This window comes from Leuresthes tenuis, unplaced genomic scaffold, assembly GCF_036924035.1.
Source record: "Leuresthes tenuis unplaced genomic scaffold, fLeuTen1.0.hap1 SCAF_7, whole genome shotgun sequence".
NCBI classification, from domain to species: domain Eukaryota; kingdom Metazoa; phylum Chordata; class Actinopteri; order Atheriniformes; family Atherinopsidae; genus Leuresthes; species Leuresthes tenuis.
The window spans coordinates 6405470-6427848 of NW_027325361.1; the positions used below are offsets into that span (position 1 = coordinate 6405470).

Here is a 22379-nt window from a genome sequence, read left to right on the forward strand (position 1 = left end):
GTTTACCATATCATTTAGCTCACTTAAAATTCAGAATTCAATTGGTGAAAGTAACTTTTCCTGATGTCATGTGAACGATTTACATTCCGTGGAAGGTGGAAAATAGTCGGCCTGAGGTGGACCTACACCTCTAATCTTTCTCTCCCCTCCGAGTGCCGCTCTAATTTCGGAAACTCAAATTTAAATATCTCGTGTAAAATAACATTTGACAGGGCGACTTTCAGATGTCCAAGTTTGTATGAATGCAGCACGTAATGCTCTTTGAAAAACAGCGCCAACGCTTGATTAAAAACAGCGCCCCCTGGTGCTCGATGGGATTAATCGACGGCCATGAAAGCTAAAGATGGATCCCATTTTCAGTCCGCCACTTTACAGGCAAAGACAACAATTTGTCATCGATTTTGTCAAGAAGACCAAACCCAGAAAGGTAATTGATGTCTTAAAGAAATGTATATAAATGCACTTCAAGCTTCAATGCCCACGGCGGCTGCAGCAGCAAACTTTTTCATCAACATCACCGAGGTAGCTAACACGAAACGGATTCATTAGTTTTCTAAATAAATCAGTTGCGCTGGATGTTCACCGTGATCTGGGTATGTTTACTGGCTTGTAGGCTGAGCCACTAGTTAAACGTTTGCTATGTCCTTTCTTCCAGGTGATAGATTTGGGCTGCGGTGAGTGCAGCCTCCTCAAAAAGCTCAGGTTTCACCGTGAAATTGAACACCTGGTCGGCGTGGACATCAATGGCGCCAAAATCAAGAGAAAGATGTATGTAAAGGAAAAGTGCTGCTGAAAACTATTTCACATGGCTGAAACTAGTTTTCTTTTTTTTCACAGATGCTATTTAGGGTAAATCTGTATGTACAATATGAGAAAGGAGTTTACTTCTTTTAGGTTTAAAGTAAACAGTTCTTAAGCCTCTTTCCTTATAGGAATAGTTAACCTATTATCCAACTGTTTCCACGTGTGATAGGAAAGAACAACACTCATCATCTCTAATAACATCTCTTCCATCTTGTTTGTGAATACTGAACTAGAAAGATTAACTGATGACCAAAGCTACTCTTGACCTTTGCTTCCTCAATTACTGATTTTTGTTTGAAAGCTGCTATTCTTTTTAGATGCCTTGGAAATCCCTTGACTGTGCTTGTATGTTCATTCAGGCATGAATTAGCTCCTGTATCAACTGACTATCTCCAGCCCAGTTATGATCAACTGCGTGTTGAGATGTACCAAGGCTCGGTCACGCAAAGAGATGCTCGCCTCAGAGGATTTGATCTGGTGACCAGTATAGAGCTGTATGTGGATGTTGGACCTTTGAGACCCATTCTTCTTCAACTTCTATACTTTGTTAATCAATATTAATCTTTGCTTCTGAATGCTTTTTTTCCTTGATCACTTTGTGCCATTACCATTCACAATGTGCTTCCCCTTCGGCCGTGTACAGCATTGAACACCTCACTCTTGCTGATGTGGAGCACTTCTCTGCAGTGGTTTTCGGTTACATGACCCCAGTGACTGCTATTGTCAGCACCCCAAACTCTGAGTTCAACCCCCTTCTGCCCGGACTGTCTGGTTTCAGGCACAGTGACCACAAGTTTGAATGGAGCAGAGCGGAATTCAGATCTTGGTACATTACAAAACTTTTAATGTCATAAAAAACACTAAATTACCTCTATAAAATGTCTTTTATTGAGCATCTTTTATTGTACACATACCCCTGGATGGTGTGCCATTTGTGTTTCACCTGCGCTAATCAATTTCCATTGGCAGGTGCAGTGTGATACGTGCTGTCCCTTATCATCAATATCTATCCATGTATTTTCTATACCAGTTTAATCCAGTTCAGTAGGGCAGGAGCCTATCTCTGCTGTCATTGGGAGAGAGGTAGGGTACAACCTGGAGAAGTCGCCAGTGTACTGGCCACAGTGGCTTGGCTCATCTGAACAAAGGACTCTAGAAAACTAGTAGTATTTATGTTCCATTCATAAGTTTTTGAGGCATTGATTATGTTTTAAATTCTGCTCTGTTGGTGGTCCATTTATTGGCAGTAAGTGTCAGATCAGTATTGTTTAATGTTCAATATATAGATTTTTGAAAAAAAAAATTTGTTTAGTTATATGGCTCAAGTACTTTGCTGTTAGTTAAACAGTCTGTTTAGGTGCGATGAAGTCACTTCACAGTCTGACAGTCATTGTCATCAAATATATGCTTCATGCCCCCATCTAAGCAATGGCCAGCCACTGCAGAAACAACACGCCCTTACAGTAGGAGCAGTATATCACCAGGCACTTTCAGACCTCTGTGTCTCTCATATTTTGTTAATGCTGCATGTCTTGTTAGGGCTCTGAGAGTGTGTTTGGAGTACGGCTACGAGGTGGAGTTCACCGGTGTTGGACAAGCACCACAGGACCAGCAGCACAGCGTCGGCTTCTGTTCACAGATTGGTGTGTTTCAGCGGCTTGAGGGAAGAGACCGTTTCAGAGCTTCACTTAGCGATGATGAAGAGGATGTATTTTCATACACTTTGGTGAGTACATTTCTCTTTTTTTTTGTGTACATAATAGGTTCTTATTTCGTTTCCTGTTGGCAACGGCTTGTCTTGTCTGTTTGTTACATTAGCGCATCATGCAGCAGCTGCTGCCACATTTTGATGACAGTACGCAGTGCTCCGAACGGTGGATGTGCATGATGCACATTTAAAACTATTAAAATGTTTGTTTTAAGACAACGGGAGAGACAACGAAATAATGAGCAAAAAGGTGGAGCGCAATACGAGGGGATAGGTGGAAGCAACAGTAAAATAAGACACCGGTTATGGGTAGGGGAGGTCATAAGCTTGGGCAGGCGGTGGAGGGCTTTGAAGGTGAGGAAGAGTATCTTGAAGTTGATGCGCTGTTTAATGGGGAGCCAGTGGAGATAGCGGAGAACGGGAGTAATGTGTTCGCGGGACCTGGCATGAGTAAGGAGGCGGGCAGCAGAGTTTTGGACCAGTTGGAGTCTGGAAGGAATGGGAAGTGATGCCAGTGAGGAGGGAGTTGCAATAGTTGAGGCGGGAGGAGATGAAGGCATGGATGAGGGATTCGGCACCAGGGGGAGAGAGGCAGTGTCTGATTTTGACGATACGACGGAGGTGGAAGTAGGAGGTCTTGACAACAGAGCTGACATGCGGGTCAAAGGAGAGCGTGGGGTCCAGGGTAATGCCAAGATTGCGCGAAAGGGGGTAGGGAGTGTGGTCGAGGAGTCGATGGTGAGTGAGATGGGTCCTGTTTTATTGAGGGTGGATTTAGTGCCTAGGAGGAGGAGCTCTGTTTTGTCACTGTTGAGTTTGAGGAAGTTGTGGGTCAGCCATGTTTTTATTGTGGAGATGCAGGTTTCGATGTGGGTGAGGGGAGGGTTTTGGGTGGGTTTGGTGCTGATGTAGATATGGGTGCCATCGGTGTAACAGTGGAAGTCCAGGTTGAGTGTGCGGATGATGTGACTAAGGGGGAAGAGGTAGCAAATGAAGAGGAGGGGTCCGAGGACAGAGCCTTGAGGGACCCCTTGCTTGACTGGAGAAAGGGTGGATGTGTGGCCAGAGAGGGAGACGAACTGTTGCCTATTGTTGAGGTAGGAGGTGAGCCAGTCGAGTGCAGTGCCCTCAACACCCTGTTGGCGCAGCCTTTGAAGGAGGATGGAATGATTCACAGTGTCAAAGGCTGCGCTATGGTCCAGTAGTAACAGGATGTTCAGGGCTCCGGAGTCTGCAGAGGTTAGGAGATCATTGATGACTTTGACAAGGGCGGTTTCGGTGCTGTGAAGTGGGTGGAATCCAGACTGAAGGGGTTCATAGAGGTTGTTGGATTGGAGATGGGTGTGGAGTTGGGCAGCAACTATGCGTTCCAGGGTTTTAGAGAAAAGGTACGATGGCAGTCAGAAGTTTGAAAACAGGTGTGTTCAGACTTGGACTGGAATTGCTGTGGTCAGTAGATGCTGCTAAGCTACATGAATCTCACTCAGATTTGTCATACTTTGTAAATGTTTCTGTGGCGATTCATGTTTGAGATTCTCGGTTCTAAAATCTCGATTTGTGTCTTTCTCTTATAGCTGTACTGTATAAACTACCCCAGCCTGCGTGACAACAACACCTTGCGCAGAGTCGTTGTGAGTGAAGTGTTGTACTGGGCAGAACACATAAAGAATAAATGGATGGAAGAGAAGACTGGGAAGAAAAATGATGCCTTTAGTCTTTGCCAGACTGAGGGAGGAATGGACGAATTACACTTTGAACCGCACATGGAGATGGAGGAGAAACAGACAGGTAGTAAAATGACGTGAACACTTTGGATTGCCTTAAATTTGGTGCAGTGAGATATGCCTGTTTTAAGGTGGTTAAATTATCTGTTTGAACGCATGATGCTTTCTACTGCCACCACGTCACGAAGAGATGACTTGTCCAGTGCAGCATTGTTGGAGAGCTTTGTCTGTCAATGAGGGACCGGAGGGGGATGAGGTGCCCTGGACAAACCTGTCAAACAGGTGTGTTTCTTTAAGAATGATGATGATTCATGACACCTTATCAGAAGGTAGGGAGTCTGTTTTTGTGTGTTGTGTGGACACTTTTTCACAATCACAGTAAACTTCAACAATGACACTTACATATTTCCTTGATTTGTAGTTTTGTGTCTTGCTTGATCAAAAGTGTTTTTTTCTTTCCTGGTAGATGCGTCTCTGTACCACTAGCTGTGTTGTGGTCCTTCTGTCCGAAGATCGAAGAGTTGAGTGGAAGTCTCAGTAATCTCAGGCATCTGCTGATGGATGAACCTGGCGTCAAACTGAGTCAGGACGGTTCTTCTGTACTTGTAAAATATCAAGAACAAGGTACTCTGTAATCACTGTAATATCTTCTTAAAGAGAGCGGTATGTTTGTGTATCGTAATCTGTGATAATAAATAACTTAATGAGAAGTGCACATCTATTGCATAAAACGTCATGTATGTACTTTCTCAACCCTGGTGCTTGGAGAAGACACATTTATACAATACTGCCCAAGAGGCAACACTACCACAACGCTTGTACTGCAAGTGCATCGTAACCTGCAGTGTAGTCTTGAATACATGATGTGTAATAAGTGCCTCCCTCCCTGCATTCATGAGCTTTTGAGTTTGGTACTTGTTTGTACAAGTGTAATACCAAAGCATGCCCAGCAGATGTCACCGTTGTGGCTATAGTTTCTGTGCTAGTGACCCATTTATGGCAGAGCTGAATCTGAGGGAGAGGTAGGCATCTTCTCATTAATGCACTATGCATTGTGCCACATTTTCAGGTGGATGTATTTAGTCATGAGTACTTTTATATGGTATGGATGATGGACAGTTTTTGTGCCCATCCAAAATGCAGACGGCGTCTTTGAAAATCTCAAGTGTCGCCAAACATTTAGCTCTTGCTGCTCCAAGATGAGCCCGTAAACAGGCAGACATTCCTTGGCCTCGGCAGCATGTTAAAATGCAAACTACAATGTAAAATTAGCACATTAAGGGCTGAGATGTTCTGCTTATAGTTATGTAGAAATAATGTTTTATATCATTACAAACGGTTTCAGTCTTAACTTTAATTCAAGGGAATTAGTGAATCTTACCACTCCAACCACAGTGATTCTGTCAATTCCCCTTAGTGGCTCTACACAACTCAGCTGACTTCCATCTCATATTTCTTACCTCTTCTGCTCATCGAATGATTTTGTGGTTGTGACATTGTCCTTCATTCATTATCTCAGATCAGGAGGAAGAGGTTGAGGATTTTGAAGACAGCAATTATGCAGAGTGCTCCCATAGTGCTGAGCAAGAGGAGGACTGGGAAGTTTGATTTTGAGGTGCAGTTTTTTCAGGACAAGTAGGTGACTTGTTTAAATCTAACAAAGGGAATTAATGAAAGTGGAAACTGTTTGCTCTGGTTACTGCTGGGCAGTACGGTTTGTAAGAGCAAATTCCGCCTGCTTGCTAACTTTAAAATGTTGGATTTTCTAGTTTTGAACAATGTCTGAAGACAAAAAAAAGGAGTAAAAGTTATTTAAAACTCTACATGTAAATGGTATAATAAACCTACAGATGTGAGAGAGTGTTTCTGTTATTGTTGCACAGGTTGAATTCAGACACACTGAGCATTTTAAACTGTTTTATTCAACAGTGCCAGGTAGACATTTTCGGCATCAAGTACAGTTTTTAGGGAAGCAAATGTTGGTCAAAAGAACGAGTCTGTAACAGAGAACACTTGACCGTGTCAGAACAGGACAGAACATCACTTTACAGGAGAATACAGTTTTTTATAGACAACAACTTCACAGAAGAGAAAAAGCAACCATGTTTGTAACAACATGTTAGGTACCGAGATGAACATACCTGTGTCACACAGGTAAAACAAGTTATTTTCATTACAAAAGACCAGAAAAAAACCAACAAAAATAAACCACTTAGACATTTTGTAGCCAAAAATCATACACTTAAAACTAGGTTACTATACTGTGTGGAGAAAAGACAATTCTCCCAATAACATTTATCAAAAATATGGCACAACATCAGCAACAGAAGATTAAAAACAAAGACAGTTATATCCTATAAATATGATGTTCAATGTAGGCGTTCAAACTCAAAAACAGACGATGAACACACTGATTTGTAGTTACTTCATACATCAACATTTGTGCAGATTTCTGCTTTACATGAGAACGAAACGAGTTGAAACACTAAAAGTAGGCAAGCAAAATTGTTTCTTTCGGTGTGAAATAGATTTTTTTTCCTTTCTCTAAATTGCAGAACATATAAATAGGAAAAACCATTAAGATGTGTCCAGCTCTGCAAACACAATGTGGAAATCTGCTGAAGCAGTTATCTTTAGATGGGCACCATATCCATGCAGAAGATGGAGAACACTGACGTATAGTTAAAACAACAAACACTGACTTGTGCAGATATTGATGCAAAATGTTGATAGTTTGTCGATGAGGTATTTTATCCGACCTCTACCATGACTTACAGCAGGAGACAGAAGGTTTAAGGATGCTGTGCGGTCTGTTTTCACCAGTTATGTCTTTTTAAGCATAAACCAGTCAGGCTTCCAGGTAATAACAGCGTTTTGTGGCTAATTTGTTCTCATACAATATGCACTTAAAACTCCTAAGAAGCTAGAAATGCTTATCGACATGCAGGACACTATGAGGATTTCAAAACTCTGAATTTATGTTATCTGGAGCACTAAACAGAGACTTATCTGACCGCTTCAGTGGATAAAGGGCAATCCTCAGCTCTAACCTTTAATGTGAAGCAAGGAGATATACACACAAAAACTGCAGTATTACTCTGGACCTTCATAAATACAGGTTTGGTTGAGTGTTTTCTTCTTGGCAGTGGATCACTTAACTAGTCCTTTTCTATTCAATGCTTTTTTAAAAAAAAATTTTAAGCAAACTACAGATTATGGATCCGATGCATCATAAAGGAGCTCATCTGTTCACTGATGTAAGCTCCCCGATTAACAGGCCAGCTCACAGTGATGTAGCACAGCTGTTCAGCATAAACACACAACAGGTATACATCTGAAATGGTAGAAATCAGTCAAATACCCTTCAGTGTGAATATCCATCATAGAATCAACTATTAGCATTTACCGCCCTCTAAATGCAGAGCGCAGTGACAACAGGAAAAAAAAAAGTTTGTATAATGGACAGAGGTGACAGCTTTATATCCATTGGCTGTCCATCCTAATTGTTGTCATGCCCTCCCTTTTTCTGTGCCAGTACCAACATAATATTACTTACGGGAGCTTGTATCCCTTCACTCATCCAAGATAAAAGGAATTATGGTGACTATGAATGAAAGTGGTCATATCACACAGTGAACATAGAAGCACATACACTCACTCAAAGTCCGTTTTCACACATCAAATAGCTTCAGACTGATGTATTCGTTTAAAAATAGTCTCATCTTTAAAAACACAAACAGCTGTCAGAGTGCTAACAACAATAGCTTTTTAGCAGCTTACAGGCAAATTTTAAGTGGAACGTCCAATTTGAAAAGCAAGTCAAAAATCAACAGATAAAGGAATGTACTAAAACACTTTCTTCAGTGTAGACTTAAGCTCATTTTGACTTTGCACCCACGGAGCTCATCCTCCTGTCGCCAACAGAAGTGAGGTTATTAATATTTTAATTTCTGTTCAACTGACAGGAGGTGATGTGGGCTTTTTAATGCATTTGAGGTTCTTTGAATGATTTGATATTTATTTTCTCCTGATCTTCAGCCGGTGATGATATCTGTCCCCTTCTTGCTCCTGAAAATGTCTGAGCAGCTGCAGTGTCGTGTAGAAGATATGAACACAGGAGGGCACTACCGTAATGTGGAGGGTATCGAGAGTGATCAGACTTGATACAGCGCTGATCAGGTACTTTGTGTTCTGTAGGAATGAGGGCGAAAATGAAAACTGACTTGTTTCCATTTTGTTTTCGGACGTAATCGCCATCAGTAAGTCACAGAGGCTTTAACGCTTAATCACCACCTGCTCATATGCTCCAGCTCCAACCCTGAGAAGACAGAGAAGACTTAATTAATTGTTGTGTGTGATGATAAACCCACATATTCCAGACTATGGCTGAAGAATGATGGGAATTCCCTCTTGCACCCCACCAAGCAAGGTCCAAGACAAGACAGGTGAACATCAACAAAGAAGTGACAGTGTATTCTAAACCTAATGTAGCTTTGTTTAGCAACCATTCTAAAAAAAGATACTGAAATTATATTTAGCAGAACCTAATCGGAGAGTATGAATTATTTTATTAGCCATTATTTATTCATAGGGAGACAACAGTGCTACCACTGCATCACACCAGGGGAACAATATTACCCACTGTTCTGCATACCATTTAAGGAAAAGGGAAAACAGTATTTACACCATCTGGATTTGACTAAACAAATGATCTGGGGCTGTTTCAGTCGGTCAGGTCTATGTTCAGCACTATTATGTGGCCAAAGAATGAGGTCAGCTGACTACCTGAACATCCTGAATGACCAGCTTCTTTCACCTGATAGCACAGGCAGATGGAGTATGAGATGGTCTGAACCTTGACCCGATTGGGAATCTTTGAGATGTGCTGGAGAAGGTTTTACACATGTCTGACTCTTGGAGAAAAATCAATGCAACTCTGGATGTCAGTGAACATTGTGACATTGTTTAAGTTTATCAAAATGACATCTTGGCAAACGCTTGCTGTAATTAAAGTTAAAGGTGGTCCAACGAAATATTTGTGACTTTTTGGCCAGATTGTATTTTTTTTAATTTTATTTCAGTAATACTGAAATAAGTTATTTAATGACACAGAGTATAATGGACTGCATTTAAAGTCCCAGAGTGTAGGATTAGGGGGTTTACAGGCAGAAATGCTATATAAACTTAACATAACTGTTTTTATAAGAACAGAATTACATTAAAAAGGAATTTCAGTTAAGTTGGAATGAGTCTTTTATATCTGGATGCTGCTGGTTTTCTTCCACCGAATTCAGTGTGGATGTGCCCAGTTTTTTTTATAAAGTTTTTTTTTTTAACAGTAGTGTAGAACAATGGCTACAGAGAGGGCCTGTTGGATTTTTTTAGCAGCTATTTAGAGAAGGAAAATCCTTCATACTGTCTCTGTAAGAGTTAAAAACAAATCAGGGAGAGACTGCATGCAGTGAGATGAAGCTGCTTCAATAAAAATTGTCATTGCTGTTTATTTTTAGACCATCCCACAGACTTTGCCGCCATGGATGTGTGTGTGTGTGTGTGTGTGTGTGTGTGTGTGTGTGTGTGTGTCAGTCGACAACTGTTCAAGCTTGATGCTCACCTGGTGGGAAGGTGATGGCTTCCAAGGGCTGTACTTCCTCCTGGCCCGACAAATAGACGCAAGCCTTCCTCTGAAGTAGACAACAGTTGCAGTAACATTCAGTCAGTACACAAAGCACCCAGCCTCCTGTATAATTCCTGTTATGAGGAGCAGCCAGTTGCTAGGCAATCTAAAAATAATCGTGTATTGACAGCAATTCTCCTTTCTTAGCTTTGAGCTGGATGAAACCTTGGAAAGAAGCACAATGCCCTCTTAAAAATACACACACTGACTCAGACTAACACAATAGTATCAGCCTAATTATTGTGTTATGCAAATGAGAAGTGCACTTAGCACAGATGGTTGTATTCCACAATGGGGTTTTTTTTTTTTTTTTTACAATAAATACTGTAAGAGGCAGAGGCAACACATGATGGGGAAATATGCCAGAGAAGCTTGAGGCTCAAACCTACACAAATACCAGTTATGTAGAGGATGTTTCTCACCTTCAGTGCTGGAGTCCAGTAGGCTGGGTGTAAAATCTTGGCTCTGTAGGATTTTTTCCACAACATCGTCAGCATCAACCCTCGTATCATCCATTCTCTTTAGCTGAGACTCCATGGAGTCCTGTTTCACAGGGTGTCTGAGGGGAAAGAACCAAGGAGTTCAATGTAAACTGAAAATGCTGCTTTATTCGTGCCTCCGACATTTAATTTTGTGTGAGGAAATGTTTGTTTAGTCATCGAGCCTTAGGCTTGCATTAAATTAGACAACAATAATTTGATTAAAACATTGTTATCACGTTTTTGGAAGCATCCGTACACTTGCAACCCTGGCATTTTGTTTTGGGAGCCATGTATCTGAAAATGTGTCTTCCTGTTGAGTGAGCAGATTTGAAAGGAAACGTACCTTGTCCTAAAAGGTTATCCAGTTTCCTTGTCTTTATCTCTGCCTAGCTTCAACTTCAGATGATGCTACATTTGCCGTACCTCTGATGTGGGACAATGAACAAGGAAAATCTGACTTCTAAGTGCTTTCATCTTTTACCAGTCAGATGATGGGCATTCAGATAAAAAATTAAGTTATTGAATGCATCGGTACAGCATTGGTAACTGCCGTGACAAAAACAAGAATCTGTGAAATATTGGCCATATGAACAACAGTTCTTAATGGTGGCTACCTAAAAAAAAACAGAGGAATGGTGCAGCAGTGAAGTCCAGAGTTTATTGAGCTGATATGTGATGGAGGAATTATGACACGAGTTCAACAACTTGGGTCAACTCAACACATGCGGTGAAATTGTGCCTAAAAGAGGGATCAGTAGCCTACCAGCTGTCCCTGGTCCAAGAGATGAGGGCAAATGTATTTAGGAAGAAAAACAGTCAAGTATTTTTCAGTTTGAGATGTTGTTTGCTCTCTCATACAATAATAGGAAGCTGTACTCCAGATCTCCAAAGAGGCAGACCCTGAGGAAGAGAGCGGTGGCGTTGAGTTGTGAGGGTCACTCCGTGCTTTAATAATCTCTTTGAATGGATAATGTCTCTAGTGTTATAAATAGTGTTATTTTGTCAAAGTATGGCACAGACATTTCATCAAGGCCTCAGGAAAGTGTGTCAAATTGTGAAAAAGGGACATATTTGACGACGTGATTTCGTGTCAAGTGGGTATGTTTTATGTTTCTTCTCCAATGTTTTTGCACCGTTTATGCTGTAGAGGCAGAAACAGCTGATCATCCACGTGATCAGTCATGTGGGATGTTAGAAACCCAGATCATTTACTTGGTGAAATAGTGTAGATAGGAGTTAGTATAGCATAGAAGGGCGAACAACTAAACTGTTGCCTCGCCATGATAGGGGAAAACAGCTACCGACAGTCACCCACAAAGATTTCTTATTAACACATTCAATCCCATTTGTTTAATCCTCACAGGAATAAAAAAAAAATGAAAGGGGTATAAGTCCAATTGTCTTGTTGACACTAAAGCTTTCAGCAACCAGTAATAATTCAAGCTACTTTTATATTTACATACACATGAATGGAATCCATTTTCAATGTAAATTGTCCTGAAAATGCTTAACTTGTTTAATTTAAATGTAGTACTCAGAGTTTAAATGTGAGGCTGTAGTAACACAAGAGCTGTATGACAAGATATTTCACTACATCATAGTTTGTCCTACTTAAAATCATCCCCAGGGAATTACTTAATAAATAAAGAGCTCTTTTGACGCCACATAATGAAAAAAACATATGCTTCAGCTGCTCTGCCACACAGCTTTTACAGCTTTAGTCCCATTTGTGACTTTTGGAAACTTCAGTTTCTCATCTTAAATAAAAACAACTTGTTTTACATCTCCGTGGACTTAAATGAATTACATGGCCTAAGTATATAGCTCCATTTTTTTAGCTCCACTGCTTGCAAAACTACCCAAAGACTCACCTGTTCAGACGTTCATAGGACGAAGCACTCCGCACTGGTGTGCCTGGTGGGTCTCTCGTGGTGGCTGTGGCGACTGGGTATTCAGGCAGAGCTGGACAGGGTCTGGACTCTCGGTCCTCACTGGGCTCAGGTATGCTTCCGATGCCTGTTGAGGCGCTACCTACAGAGTGATTTCTTCGGTGGCTGAACTCTGACATGCTGGACGAGCGGGAGTGACCTGTACTGTAGCCTGAGACAGATGTGCACTGATGTTATAACCACACAAAAGATTAATCTATTCATATCTTACCTCAGGGGTGCGCTGACATTTTCAGATGAAGTTTTCCTTTCTAAAAACATTTGACCAGCGGCTCTTTTTTTTGCCATTCAGTTAATGCTGCTGATATGTCAATATCGTTCACAGTAAACCTTAAAAAATACTGCACCAGTTTTTATGGCATCTAAGGGATTTCCAGGAACTGCAACTGAGATAGATTAAAGGGCTAAACTCATTTGATATAGTTTTAATTTAATAACAGTTTTTATGAAGTAGCCTATAGAAATACTACTAAAATATAATTAGATGTCCAGCGCTGCAGATGTGATTAGTTATTCAGCAGTTGATGCTCCATTCATGTCTGCAGGAAGCCTGTGGAAGCAAGAGACATTAGATCACTGGTTCACTGCTGGAAGAGGAAACTTCCCACAAACTAATGTGAGGTTAGAATAAATCTTTATAAGAGATGCATGTGGCAGGAAGTACATTTTTAAATTCTACATGAGAGAGCTATTAGAGCTGACTGACTTAGTGCATTTCTCCATTTCCACCGATCTTTTATTTCTGTCATCTGATCGGCCTGTAATGGAAACTCAAGCCCCCAGTTTGAACTGAACTGTTTCTCCTCCACAGTCTGAGGACTTTTTGTTTCTCCAGTTTAACCTTGTACATCTCTTATTCTCCAGTACTTGATTCAGCCGGACAAAGGTTAAAAGCTTTGTGTGGCTTGGCCATCTGTTCATATATATTATTATCTGCATCTCTGGACAACAGGGGATGAGGAAAAACTTGCACAGTTTATAAAAATGTCGGATACCTCTACCTGAGAGCTTGGACTGTTGGCTGGCATAGCTTGATGTTCGGGAGTGGCCGCAGCCCCCCAGCTCGTCCGACACAACAGGGCACTTCCCTTCTCGACTCTCTCCTGGATTAGAAAGAATGGAGGGGGTGACTAAAGCTTGAAAGCTCTACAAACATCCACTGTAGTGATGGAACCTGCCAACATCTGAATAAAGAGCCTTATAGAGCTTTTATAAAACCTCCTTTCAGAGTCAAAACATCTGTTACAACAGCAGAAACAGCTCAACAAAGTAAAGAACTGTGTTATCTCTGAGGGGCCTATAGTTAGTTATAGGAAATAAATGTATACAGCTCAAACACAATCCAACTCTGCAGAACGTTTATCTTAGTAAATTCAGTCCAAGCACGGTTGTGTTACTGGTTGCCGATTTCTAGCTTATTCCTGTTAAGTGGCAACAGCTACAACTACGTCCTCACTCACCTCCCACACAGTGTTTAGCATACGAGTTAATCAGCGGGCGACTTCTGTTGGTAAGTGCGACGCCAAAATAAAGCTACTCAGAAAATAAATGAATGAAAATCGCTTGGCAGTCCTGATACAAGTCAGTCCTAGATAAAGAGAGCAGTGTGTGCAAATCACTTAAATTTGAGCCATAAATAAGATGAACACATTCTGTACCCCCCCCCCCCCCCCCCCCCCCCCCTTGGTGACACATAATGTGTGCAACTCTCACACTACAGTATATCACATCTAAAAACTACTATATCTTTTATTAACTAAATTATTTGAATATATTCAAACGAAAACTATCTACAAAATAATAATGTGCTTCTAAAAGACCAGACCTCCCATCTGAATGTGTTCTGCACACATAACAAACATGAACCTGCACATAGACAGAAAGAAGAGGTGGTGACCAATTATCATACTAACACACATCAAAACTCAACCCCCCTGAGACTGACCCGTATACAGTCCTATTTTTAACCACGAGGAAGCCAACAGATCAGAACAGATTGCGGTTCATTTTAAAGAGAGCTAGTTTAAATTATACATGAAAGAGCTCTTCTACTCTCTGAAGCTTGCAGGAAGAACAACCATTCAACATTGTGACGTGCTCACACATGAACAGACGCACGGAACAACAGAGGGAAGAGGAAAGAAGAGGTGAAACAGAGGAATGGGACAGCTGGAGGAGCAACAAACTGTGCCAGTGGGTGGACAAAAAGCTGTTCATTTAAGGATGAGAGACATGAACCAAATCCATATTTGGACAAATACACTTAAGTAGTTAAAAAAAAAAAAAAATCTTCCAAAAGGATTTTGAGCCATTAAACCCTTCTAGAGATTTACTCACATAAAACCTAATATCTATTAATATTAATCTCTTATTAAAGTACTGAACAATATTAAGTACTACTAAAAATGAGTTGCATCGCCACCTTCTGTGTATTTAGAGGGAATAGCCTCTAAAGTTTACTCAAATAAACTCTTATTTAGTTCATATTTATCATCAGCATTTTTACATGAGGTAGTATTGAATGATTCTTGACACACATTGAGCTTTCTAAACATTGCACAGTGCAGATTAACCAACCTCGCCAGATGGTTTGTTTCAGAACTCAACCGCTGTGCTAAAATGCTTTGGCCCTGAGGCTACTGATGGTAGCAAAATCCATGGATTACCAGCGTGTGAATGGCACTTTTATTTACTTATCTAATGAAACGATTTAGCAGATTCCTCTGAAAAGCAGATCATGTGCCAAATTAGGACCAACTCTTGCTGTGCATGCATAAGTGACTGGTGTCTGAATGACTGGACGTCAGTATCGCTTAACAAACATATAGAAATGTAACAAAACTCCAAATCCAGAGACAGGTCTGTCACAGCTGAAACATTATGAGCCAGGTGCTTGCAGATGTTCGGGAAAGCCTCAGAGACGATGAGGCAGAGCTGAAACAGTGTGATTGGCCTCACCAGAACAGGCTTTCTGCGAGTCTCCTCCCCTCCTCTCCTCCAGCAGGCTTTCTCCGTCACCCTGAATCCCAATCACTGTAGCTGTGGAGGGAGGTCTGATGACAGAGGACACGTGTGGCTTTAGCTTTCCAATTTTTTTAATAATTCAAATGGTTTTCAAGGAGAAAAAAAAAAAAGGTAAAGCAATAATTCATGCAATGCTGATGAAAGATTGGAAATGACTGATCTAAGAAAGGGCAGAACAAGAAATCAGAACAAGAGTAAAAATTAATTACTTTGGAGAATCTCCATATTCTTACACACGCTGAAGAGATGCAGCTTGCAGCATCAAAGATTGTCTCTCCAGTATTTTTTAGGTCAAATTGTATCCTTGGGTAAAGAAGCACTTCTCTTCCTTTACGCACAGTCTTACTGACGAGCATATTTCTGCTAGCACACAAGTCGGTCAACCATAAGCGTATTACCTTCTAGATGACATCAGCCACAGCTTTTTACATAGAAATAATTTGATTGTCTAACAGTAACCTGACCTTTGGAAGTCTGACATAGCACATTCTTTAGTTAATTGTTGACATCTTGTAGAAGCACACTCGGAACTAAAGCCATAGTTTGGCACATAATACTGTTTAATTTGGAAAATAGAAATCATAGAGAATACAATGAACTGCTGCTCATAATGTATTATTAAAGAGAAGAAGAATGGTAATTAAACTCACGTTTTGAAACAGGGATCCCCAGACATGAGCTGTGTACTGATGATAACCTGTTGAAACAAGCAGAAAACATTGTTTAACGGTTTTATTTGCAGTCAGTGTTCCAATTAGCTTGTATTCATGGTTATTTTAAAAAAAAGGAGAGGTTACACAATAGCCTGGTTTCCATTAATTAGTGAATGAAAGGGTTCGGGGTTAGATGCTGACAGTTGGGAGCAGGTGAGTTGTGTTATTTTAGGCTTTGTCAGGTCAGGTGCGGTTTCTCAAAGGTGTTTCCATTCCCCTGATGTTTACCAAGTCTTCTTCAAAACGTGTAATAACCAACTCTGGGAAGCAGAAGTTTAAGTGGGAGTTTTTCTATTTCTACTATTTCCATTTACCTTTCCATATTTGCACCGTCTAACTGCAGATAAGTGAAGCACAAGAAAATGTGCACACCATTAAGGACTGTGTAATCTTAATGGAATGAATTTTCCACTGTCTTTTTGATTATGTCATTTGATTATTTCTGACCCCAGTCCAACCAGAGGTCAGTACAACAAAGCAGATTAAACATACCAAGGGTATATATAGTAAGGCAAGTCGGACTAACTAACCTCTACAGTGGAGATCTAACAAGGTGGGACTATGGTGCTGGTTCAGCTCAGGAACTCAGCTCTTGATATGTGCACGTTCTCGTGAAAAGAGTGCAGCTGTCATCAGAACAAAAATCAAAATCATATATTTCGAGCAAGATGACAAATTAACACAGCTGCTTGAGCCAAAGCAGGAAGTTCCGCAGCTGACAGTGTGAATGCATGAATTAACAAACTGATCAATATCCCTGTGATGGCACGAGTAGATCCAAAGAATATGCAGCTGTGCATTGTGTCTACTTATAAAATATGTAGAACAGTCTGATTCTGCCAGATACAGCCTGGACAACTGAGGCTAATGAACAAGCATAAAACTAGTCAGTGGGCTTTTTGTAAATGTTGCAAACAAAGTCAATTTTCTGTCATCTAGGTTCTAAGATGCTAAACAAAAAGCGCTTCGGTTGGCCTGTGATTTTATTTAGTATTTTAAACATTTTTAAAGATGTCTGTAGATACGAATGTTCATACAGAAACGTCATTTGACACATTTTGTAAGTTTGATATGCTGCACACACACATAATGTGTGAGAGAAAAGCAAAGACATCCTTTGTATTTTCAGTGATGATTTTGATAAGTAATTTATATAAGTTGCTGATACTTAAGTCAGGTGGAACAAGCTTTAGAGTAACCGCTCTCTGTTTAGACTGCAGTTGGTAAGAGTTGGACAGAGACTCTGCATATGCTGATTTCTTATATGAAAACCCAACCAGCTCTGGAGCAGCTTAGGTTTACAGCAAAAGTTTCCATGTTGACACAACCCAGTTAGAAGCAAACTAGCTTTGTAATACTAAAAATCCAAAGCCGAACCTGAAGTTTCCCCAATAAGCCTCTAATCCTCCTTTGTTGTACAGTCCGCTGGACAACTGGGAGTCGTTGTTGTGAACAATACTAAAACTTTTGCTTGTATTCACAGCACTAAGGTGTCCTCACTGAAGTCAGGTTGTTGTGGGTGCTCCAATGTTACCTTGAGAATGGAGTTATCCTGCCGAGTATTTTTGGTATCATAGCCTTCCAGCAGACATCTGCGGGTTGTATTCCCTGAGCCGGCAAACTCTGCTAAATTCAGATCTGCAAAACCAAGCTGAAGGAGAGAGAATGACACAGGGTGAAGCTTTTTTTTGCTCCCGAAAGACTTTGTTTTTTCTTCCTGTCAGCAATATGATGATATCTGGATGCAAAAATGACAACATGCAGGGACATGAGAAGAATTCAAAATATTCTCAAGGATACCAACAAAGTTTAAAGCCAAATTTTCTTCAATGACAAGAGGATAATCTTCTGAAATGGTGATAAAAAAGGGATTTTAACAAGTCTAGAATGGGCACAAGTAGAGGTTCAGTGTGCTCAGTAAATAATCAGAGCAAGCAAAAGCATGACATGATGAGGAAACCCACAGGCACTGAAAGCCATCTGTTAGCTGCAGGCTCACAAAGCTATCGGCATGAATAAGGCTGTTTACTTTAAATCAGGGACACTTGGAGGGGTTTTTGGGGGCAATCTGGGTGTGATAAGATAAACATGTGAGAAATTACCTTTGCATATGCCTTTCCACCCTTCAGCTCCTGGGGAAAAGAAACAAACATTTCAATTATAAAGGTTATGTTAGAAATAGTTTACAAATAAAGTTAGAATAGACAGAAAACACTGAAGAAATATTTATAATTACCGTTTGTGTCCCACATTTTATTATTAAAATGTCAAATTAAATGATTAAATTACAAATTTAAAGAATCTGTTCGCTATTATTGGTGCTTTTTCAGTTGCTTTATACCTTTCTGACAGACACGCGACACACACAGGGGTCCAGTACACCTGTTCCCGCATTGGCGCTCATCTTGCAGGGGAAAGAGAACCGCTTCTTCCATCGCACACAGTTGGCCTGGACTGGCTCCCTGGGAGGGTAAAATCACAAAGAATTAGACCCCCTTTAAGCACCATGGAAGGTCAGACAGAATTTGTTGGTGAACAGGGGCTGCACGCTGGAGTCTTAAAGGCCAAATGTTGACAGAGATTTAGATAATGCTCACATTATGGCTTGACATCGAAACTATAACCCATCATATTATTTAAATGGGTAAAGTAATGTAGTTTTGCATTTGTTACCAACACAAAACTATTGCATTGGAAGTAGTACCACCACACTTGCACGCATGTAACCACACAAACTAAAACCACTTTTTTTTGCAGTGTTGGCGAACTTCATTAATATATTTCATAGTGTCTTATTACATAACAAATAAAACCTCTTAGACTGAACGGCAGCCGGATTAACATTCCCCACACCTCATAGCTGCGGGCACTGAATCCAGCTGCCAATACAAGCTTATGTGATTATCCTCCTTTTTTTCTGGGTGCTTAATACACAAGTTAATTAATTGCTGTCCTGATTTCTCCAATTGATTCTTGTCACTGATGAATTCAGGGGTTACGATGGCAGGTGTGCTGCGTATTAGCGTCCAAGTAGTGGAAAAAAAACGCACATCCTCCTCCATCTTGTGGTTAAAATAGATGTGACTTGCAGCCTGCTCTCAGTAAAAGGATGAGATGAAGTGAAAGAGAAAGACTGTGCGTGGGGAGAATTACGATACCACAGATGGCCTCTCTTTCACTGGCATCCTCTCCTCTCCCACTCACCTAACCAACTCCCATCTGTTTATAGAGCCTACACGCAGTACATTTTGCAGAACTTTGCTGGATTTAAATACTAAAAGTGTTGAGGGGCTTCAGGTTAAATGCCGCACAAAAGAAAATGATGCAACAAGTAAAAAAGAAACCATTTTTAAGGCTTTGCAACTGGAGCAGTGACGTGGAATAACAAAAAGAAAATGTTGCAGTTAAAGGCGTGTTGGGGACATGGGACTTAAACGATTTACAGGGTGAGCAGATCCTTGTTAAGACCTTTCAGATCGGCTGACTGAATATGCAGGCTTGTGTTTTGAACCACATCATTGCCTTACATAACAAATAAAAAAAAGCAGATGATGTGTGAGTAATGTTTTGCAAACGCTGACTTCATTTGAAGGTTGATGAATTTCTGAGAGTGAACTCCCAGAGTCAGAGAGGAAACTCCGAGCCAGTTGGACATTGTGTGCTTCGGGAATTCTGGCTTAAGTTCATGTGCGGTGGCTCACAGCGCTTCTCTGCGCTGCAAAATCCTATTAGTCAGTGTGAGTAAGTCTTGTTTAAAGCACAAGCAGAGGCCATCTCACTCTCATCTCTCTGCACGGTTCAGATATCTTGTTAAATTACAACTGCTCTCTACTTAAAAGGCAGCTGCAGTCAAACTTAAATGCCTACATTTAAAACAATGCAACAGAAAATACTTTGTTATTCCAATGCAGGGCTTTCCCATGCCAAGCAGCAGTGAAAAGATTAAAGCTAGATTTTGAAAGACTCAATGTGCTTCAAGGTTTATGTAATCGCAAAAGAGTAAATACATTTAAGAGAGAAAACAAAAAGCCACACACCAAAAGAGGAGGCTCACAAAGCAATGACGGCAAACTTTCCTTATAAAATAAGGATCATTATGAGCCTAAACAGAATGCATCTAATAAGAAACATCATTTTAGTATCTAGAACTTATTCTACAGTGATAAAATGATCATACTGCAAGCACCTCAGAAGCATCCCTCTGCAAACTGTCCAGCATGGATTGAGACTTTTTATTTAACAACTGTATATATTAAGCACAACAGAGGGTTTGTTGCATTAAATCAGGGTGTAGCCATCTAATCGCTACAGCCTCACTCCCAAACAATGCTTTTCCTCTGGTCCAGTGTTAGAAACCGGTCTCATTTGGACGTGACAGCTCAAAGCTGGCTCCAGAGAAGACAGACTTTGCTTGTGTCATCTTGTCATCAATAGCAACATAACCATGAATCAATTCATTCAGGGTTACACTGAATAATCGGTATGGGTAATTTCCCCTCATGGCCAAAGACTGAAATATCATCTTTCAACTCCTTGTAACAAACACTTTTACATTATGCTGTCCTGGACTATATTTCAAGTACCCCTTCATCACTTCCTCTGTTCAAAATATGCCAATTTCAATCAATTTCAGCATTGAATTACATCCACGGATACAGTTCCAACATTTTTTTTCATACATAATGTATATAATACATTTAGGTTTTATACAAGTATGAATTTACATCAACTATCACTTTAATAGATGAAAGCTGCACATTTAATGCCATTAAATTCACCATTTTTCACTCATAATTACAGCTTGTGGTAACAAGCAGTTATAATGTCAAAGGCGAACTGCATCAAACGGGATTCTCCCAATGGTCAGCCAATGGGAGAATTAATCTGTAATAAAAGTAATCAAAGCTGCAGGTTTTACTTCTATTTCTCTTCTTTAAGATTATGAGTTACAGGAGTCATTTTAACAGTTTCCTTTGAGTAAAAGTGAGCGTATCATGTATGAGCTACAGTATATTTAGTCAGGCAAAACATGTACAGTAACAGTGTTTCATATAGGAAATGGTATTCATCAGTGGCTTCAGGATCCTGCCTCAAAACACCACGATCAAAGTGAGCCCCCTCCAATTTCCCATCACAATGCATCATATCTGTTTTTTCTTAATATTGTATTGAATTTCATAGCATTCATTTACCAGAAGCTTTTATCCTAAGCAGCTTACAAGTAATGTGGGGTTCAGTGTCTTGACCATAGATAATTCAACATACTGGATACTTCTTTATTTAGAAACGTACTAATACAATTCTCATTTTGCATTTTGTTTGGTGACCTAATGAATGGTAAAAACCGTGAAACAAATTATTATTAGCTCCAGATATCATAGGTACACATTTCTGTATGCCATACCGACACAGTTGAACATTTAAAATAAGAAGAATTTGGTTGAATAAACTGAATCAGCAGAGACGGATCACAGACATAAAACTATTGAGACGGAAATGCAATTAAACACGATTGTACTTCCGTGAATTACTTTAAAATGGCTTACATTGTGCACAACTCTTGCATAAAAGTCGACGACAACACAGTCAAAGGTCTTCCAACTATTTTAGTAAAAACTTTAGGACCAAACGGTGACAAAAGCCAAGTCAAGTCTCAACTTACACACAAAGCACCATAAAGCTAAAGGAGTCATTATTTAGCTCTATGGTCGTTAATGCTAGCTTCACTAAGTACGCCTTAAATGCGAACACCAACTAATTAAAGCGATTGTGCTACTAGATCTAGTTTAACGAAGTCATGCAGAGATGCAGGCTTGAAATTAGCATCGACTGGAAGTAAAAACAAAGGTTAATATTACAATCATTATGTTACAGTTGACGAAACTAGCTTGTTTTTAACGTTAAATTTTTAGCCCCCTAGCTAAACGTTAGCGCCTAACGTTTCCAAACGAATTCAAATGACTAGTTTAACCTGCGGACTGAAGACCAACCGTAAGGTCTTCTGGCAGCATTTAGGCTAAACATCCTCACCGAGAAGACTCCTCGGAGAACCCGCCGTCCAACAGCCTGACTTTACAGAAGAGGACACCGTTCACGAAGGGGACCGACGACAGTTCATCCAGCTCAAAATCCACCCTGAACTTGAATTTCTTCTTTTTCATCATCATTAGATCCATACACAGTCTCAACGCGCTCGAGAAAATGCTCCGATGTCAAGCGTCGCTGACATTACTGCCCCATTGTGCTTTGCCTCCGATTCAATGTAGTGTTGTGTTGTGGGAGGACGGTGATGCTACGG

The 22379-nt window shown here is 40.4% G+C and overlaps 2 protein-coding genes across 3 annotated transcripts; one reads left to right on the forward strand and one right to left on the reverse strand.

Moving 5' to 3' along the window:
* Positions 1–343: 343 nt before the first annotated feature.
* On the forward strand, positions 344–5858 carry henmt1 (HEN methyltransferase 1). Its single transcript, XM_072388779.1, has 8 exons — positions 344–427; positions 656–768; positions 1164–1298; positions 1448–1630; positions 2344–2530; positions 4087–4313; positions 4703–4860; positions 5756–5858. The coding sequence occupies exons 1-8, from the start codon at positions 344–346 to the stop codon at positions 5842–5844; spliced, it is 1176 nt and encodes a 391-aa protein (XP_072244880.1). The 3' UTR covers positions 5845–5858.
* Positions 5859–6136: 278 nt separating this feature from the next.
* On the reverse strand, positions 6137–22379 carry fam102bb (family with sequence similarity 102 member Bb). Of its 2 annotated transcripts, none has more exons than XM_072389006.1 (11): positions 22112–22379; positions 18423–18543; positions 18184–18213; positions 17616–17732; positions 16019–16065; positions 15303–15397; positions 13346–13447; positions 12267–12495; positions 10336–10472; positions 9851–9920; positions 6137–8554 (listed from the first exon to the last, which is right to left on the reverse strand). In XM_072389006.1, the coding sequence occupies exons 1-11, from the start codon at positions 22255–22257 to the stop codon at positions 8512–8514; spliced, it is 1137 nt and encodes a 378-aa protein (XP_072245107.1). In that variant the 5' UTR covers positions 22258–22379; the 3' UTR covers positions 6137–8511. The 2 variants fall into 2 exon arrangements, with proteins under 2 accessions (XP_072245107.1, XP_072245106.1); XM_072389005.1 differs by having other exon boundaries at positions 13340–13447.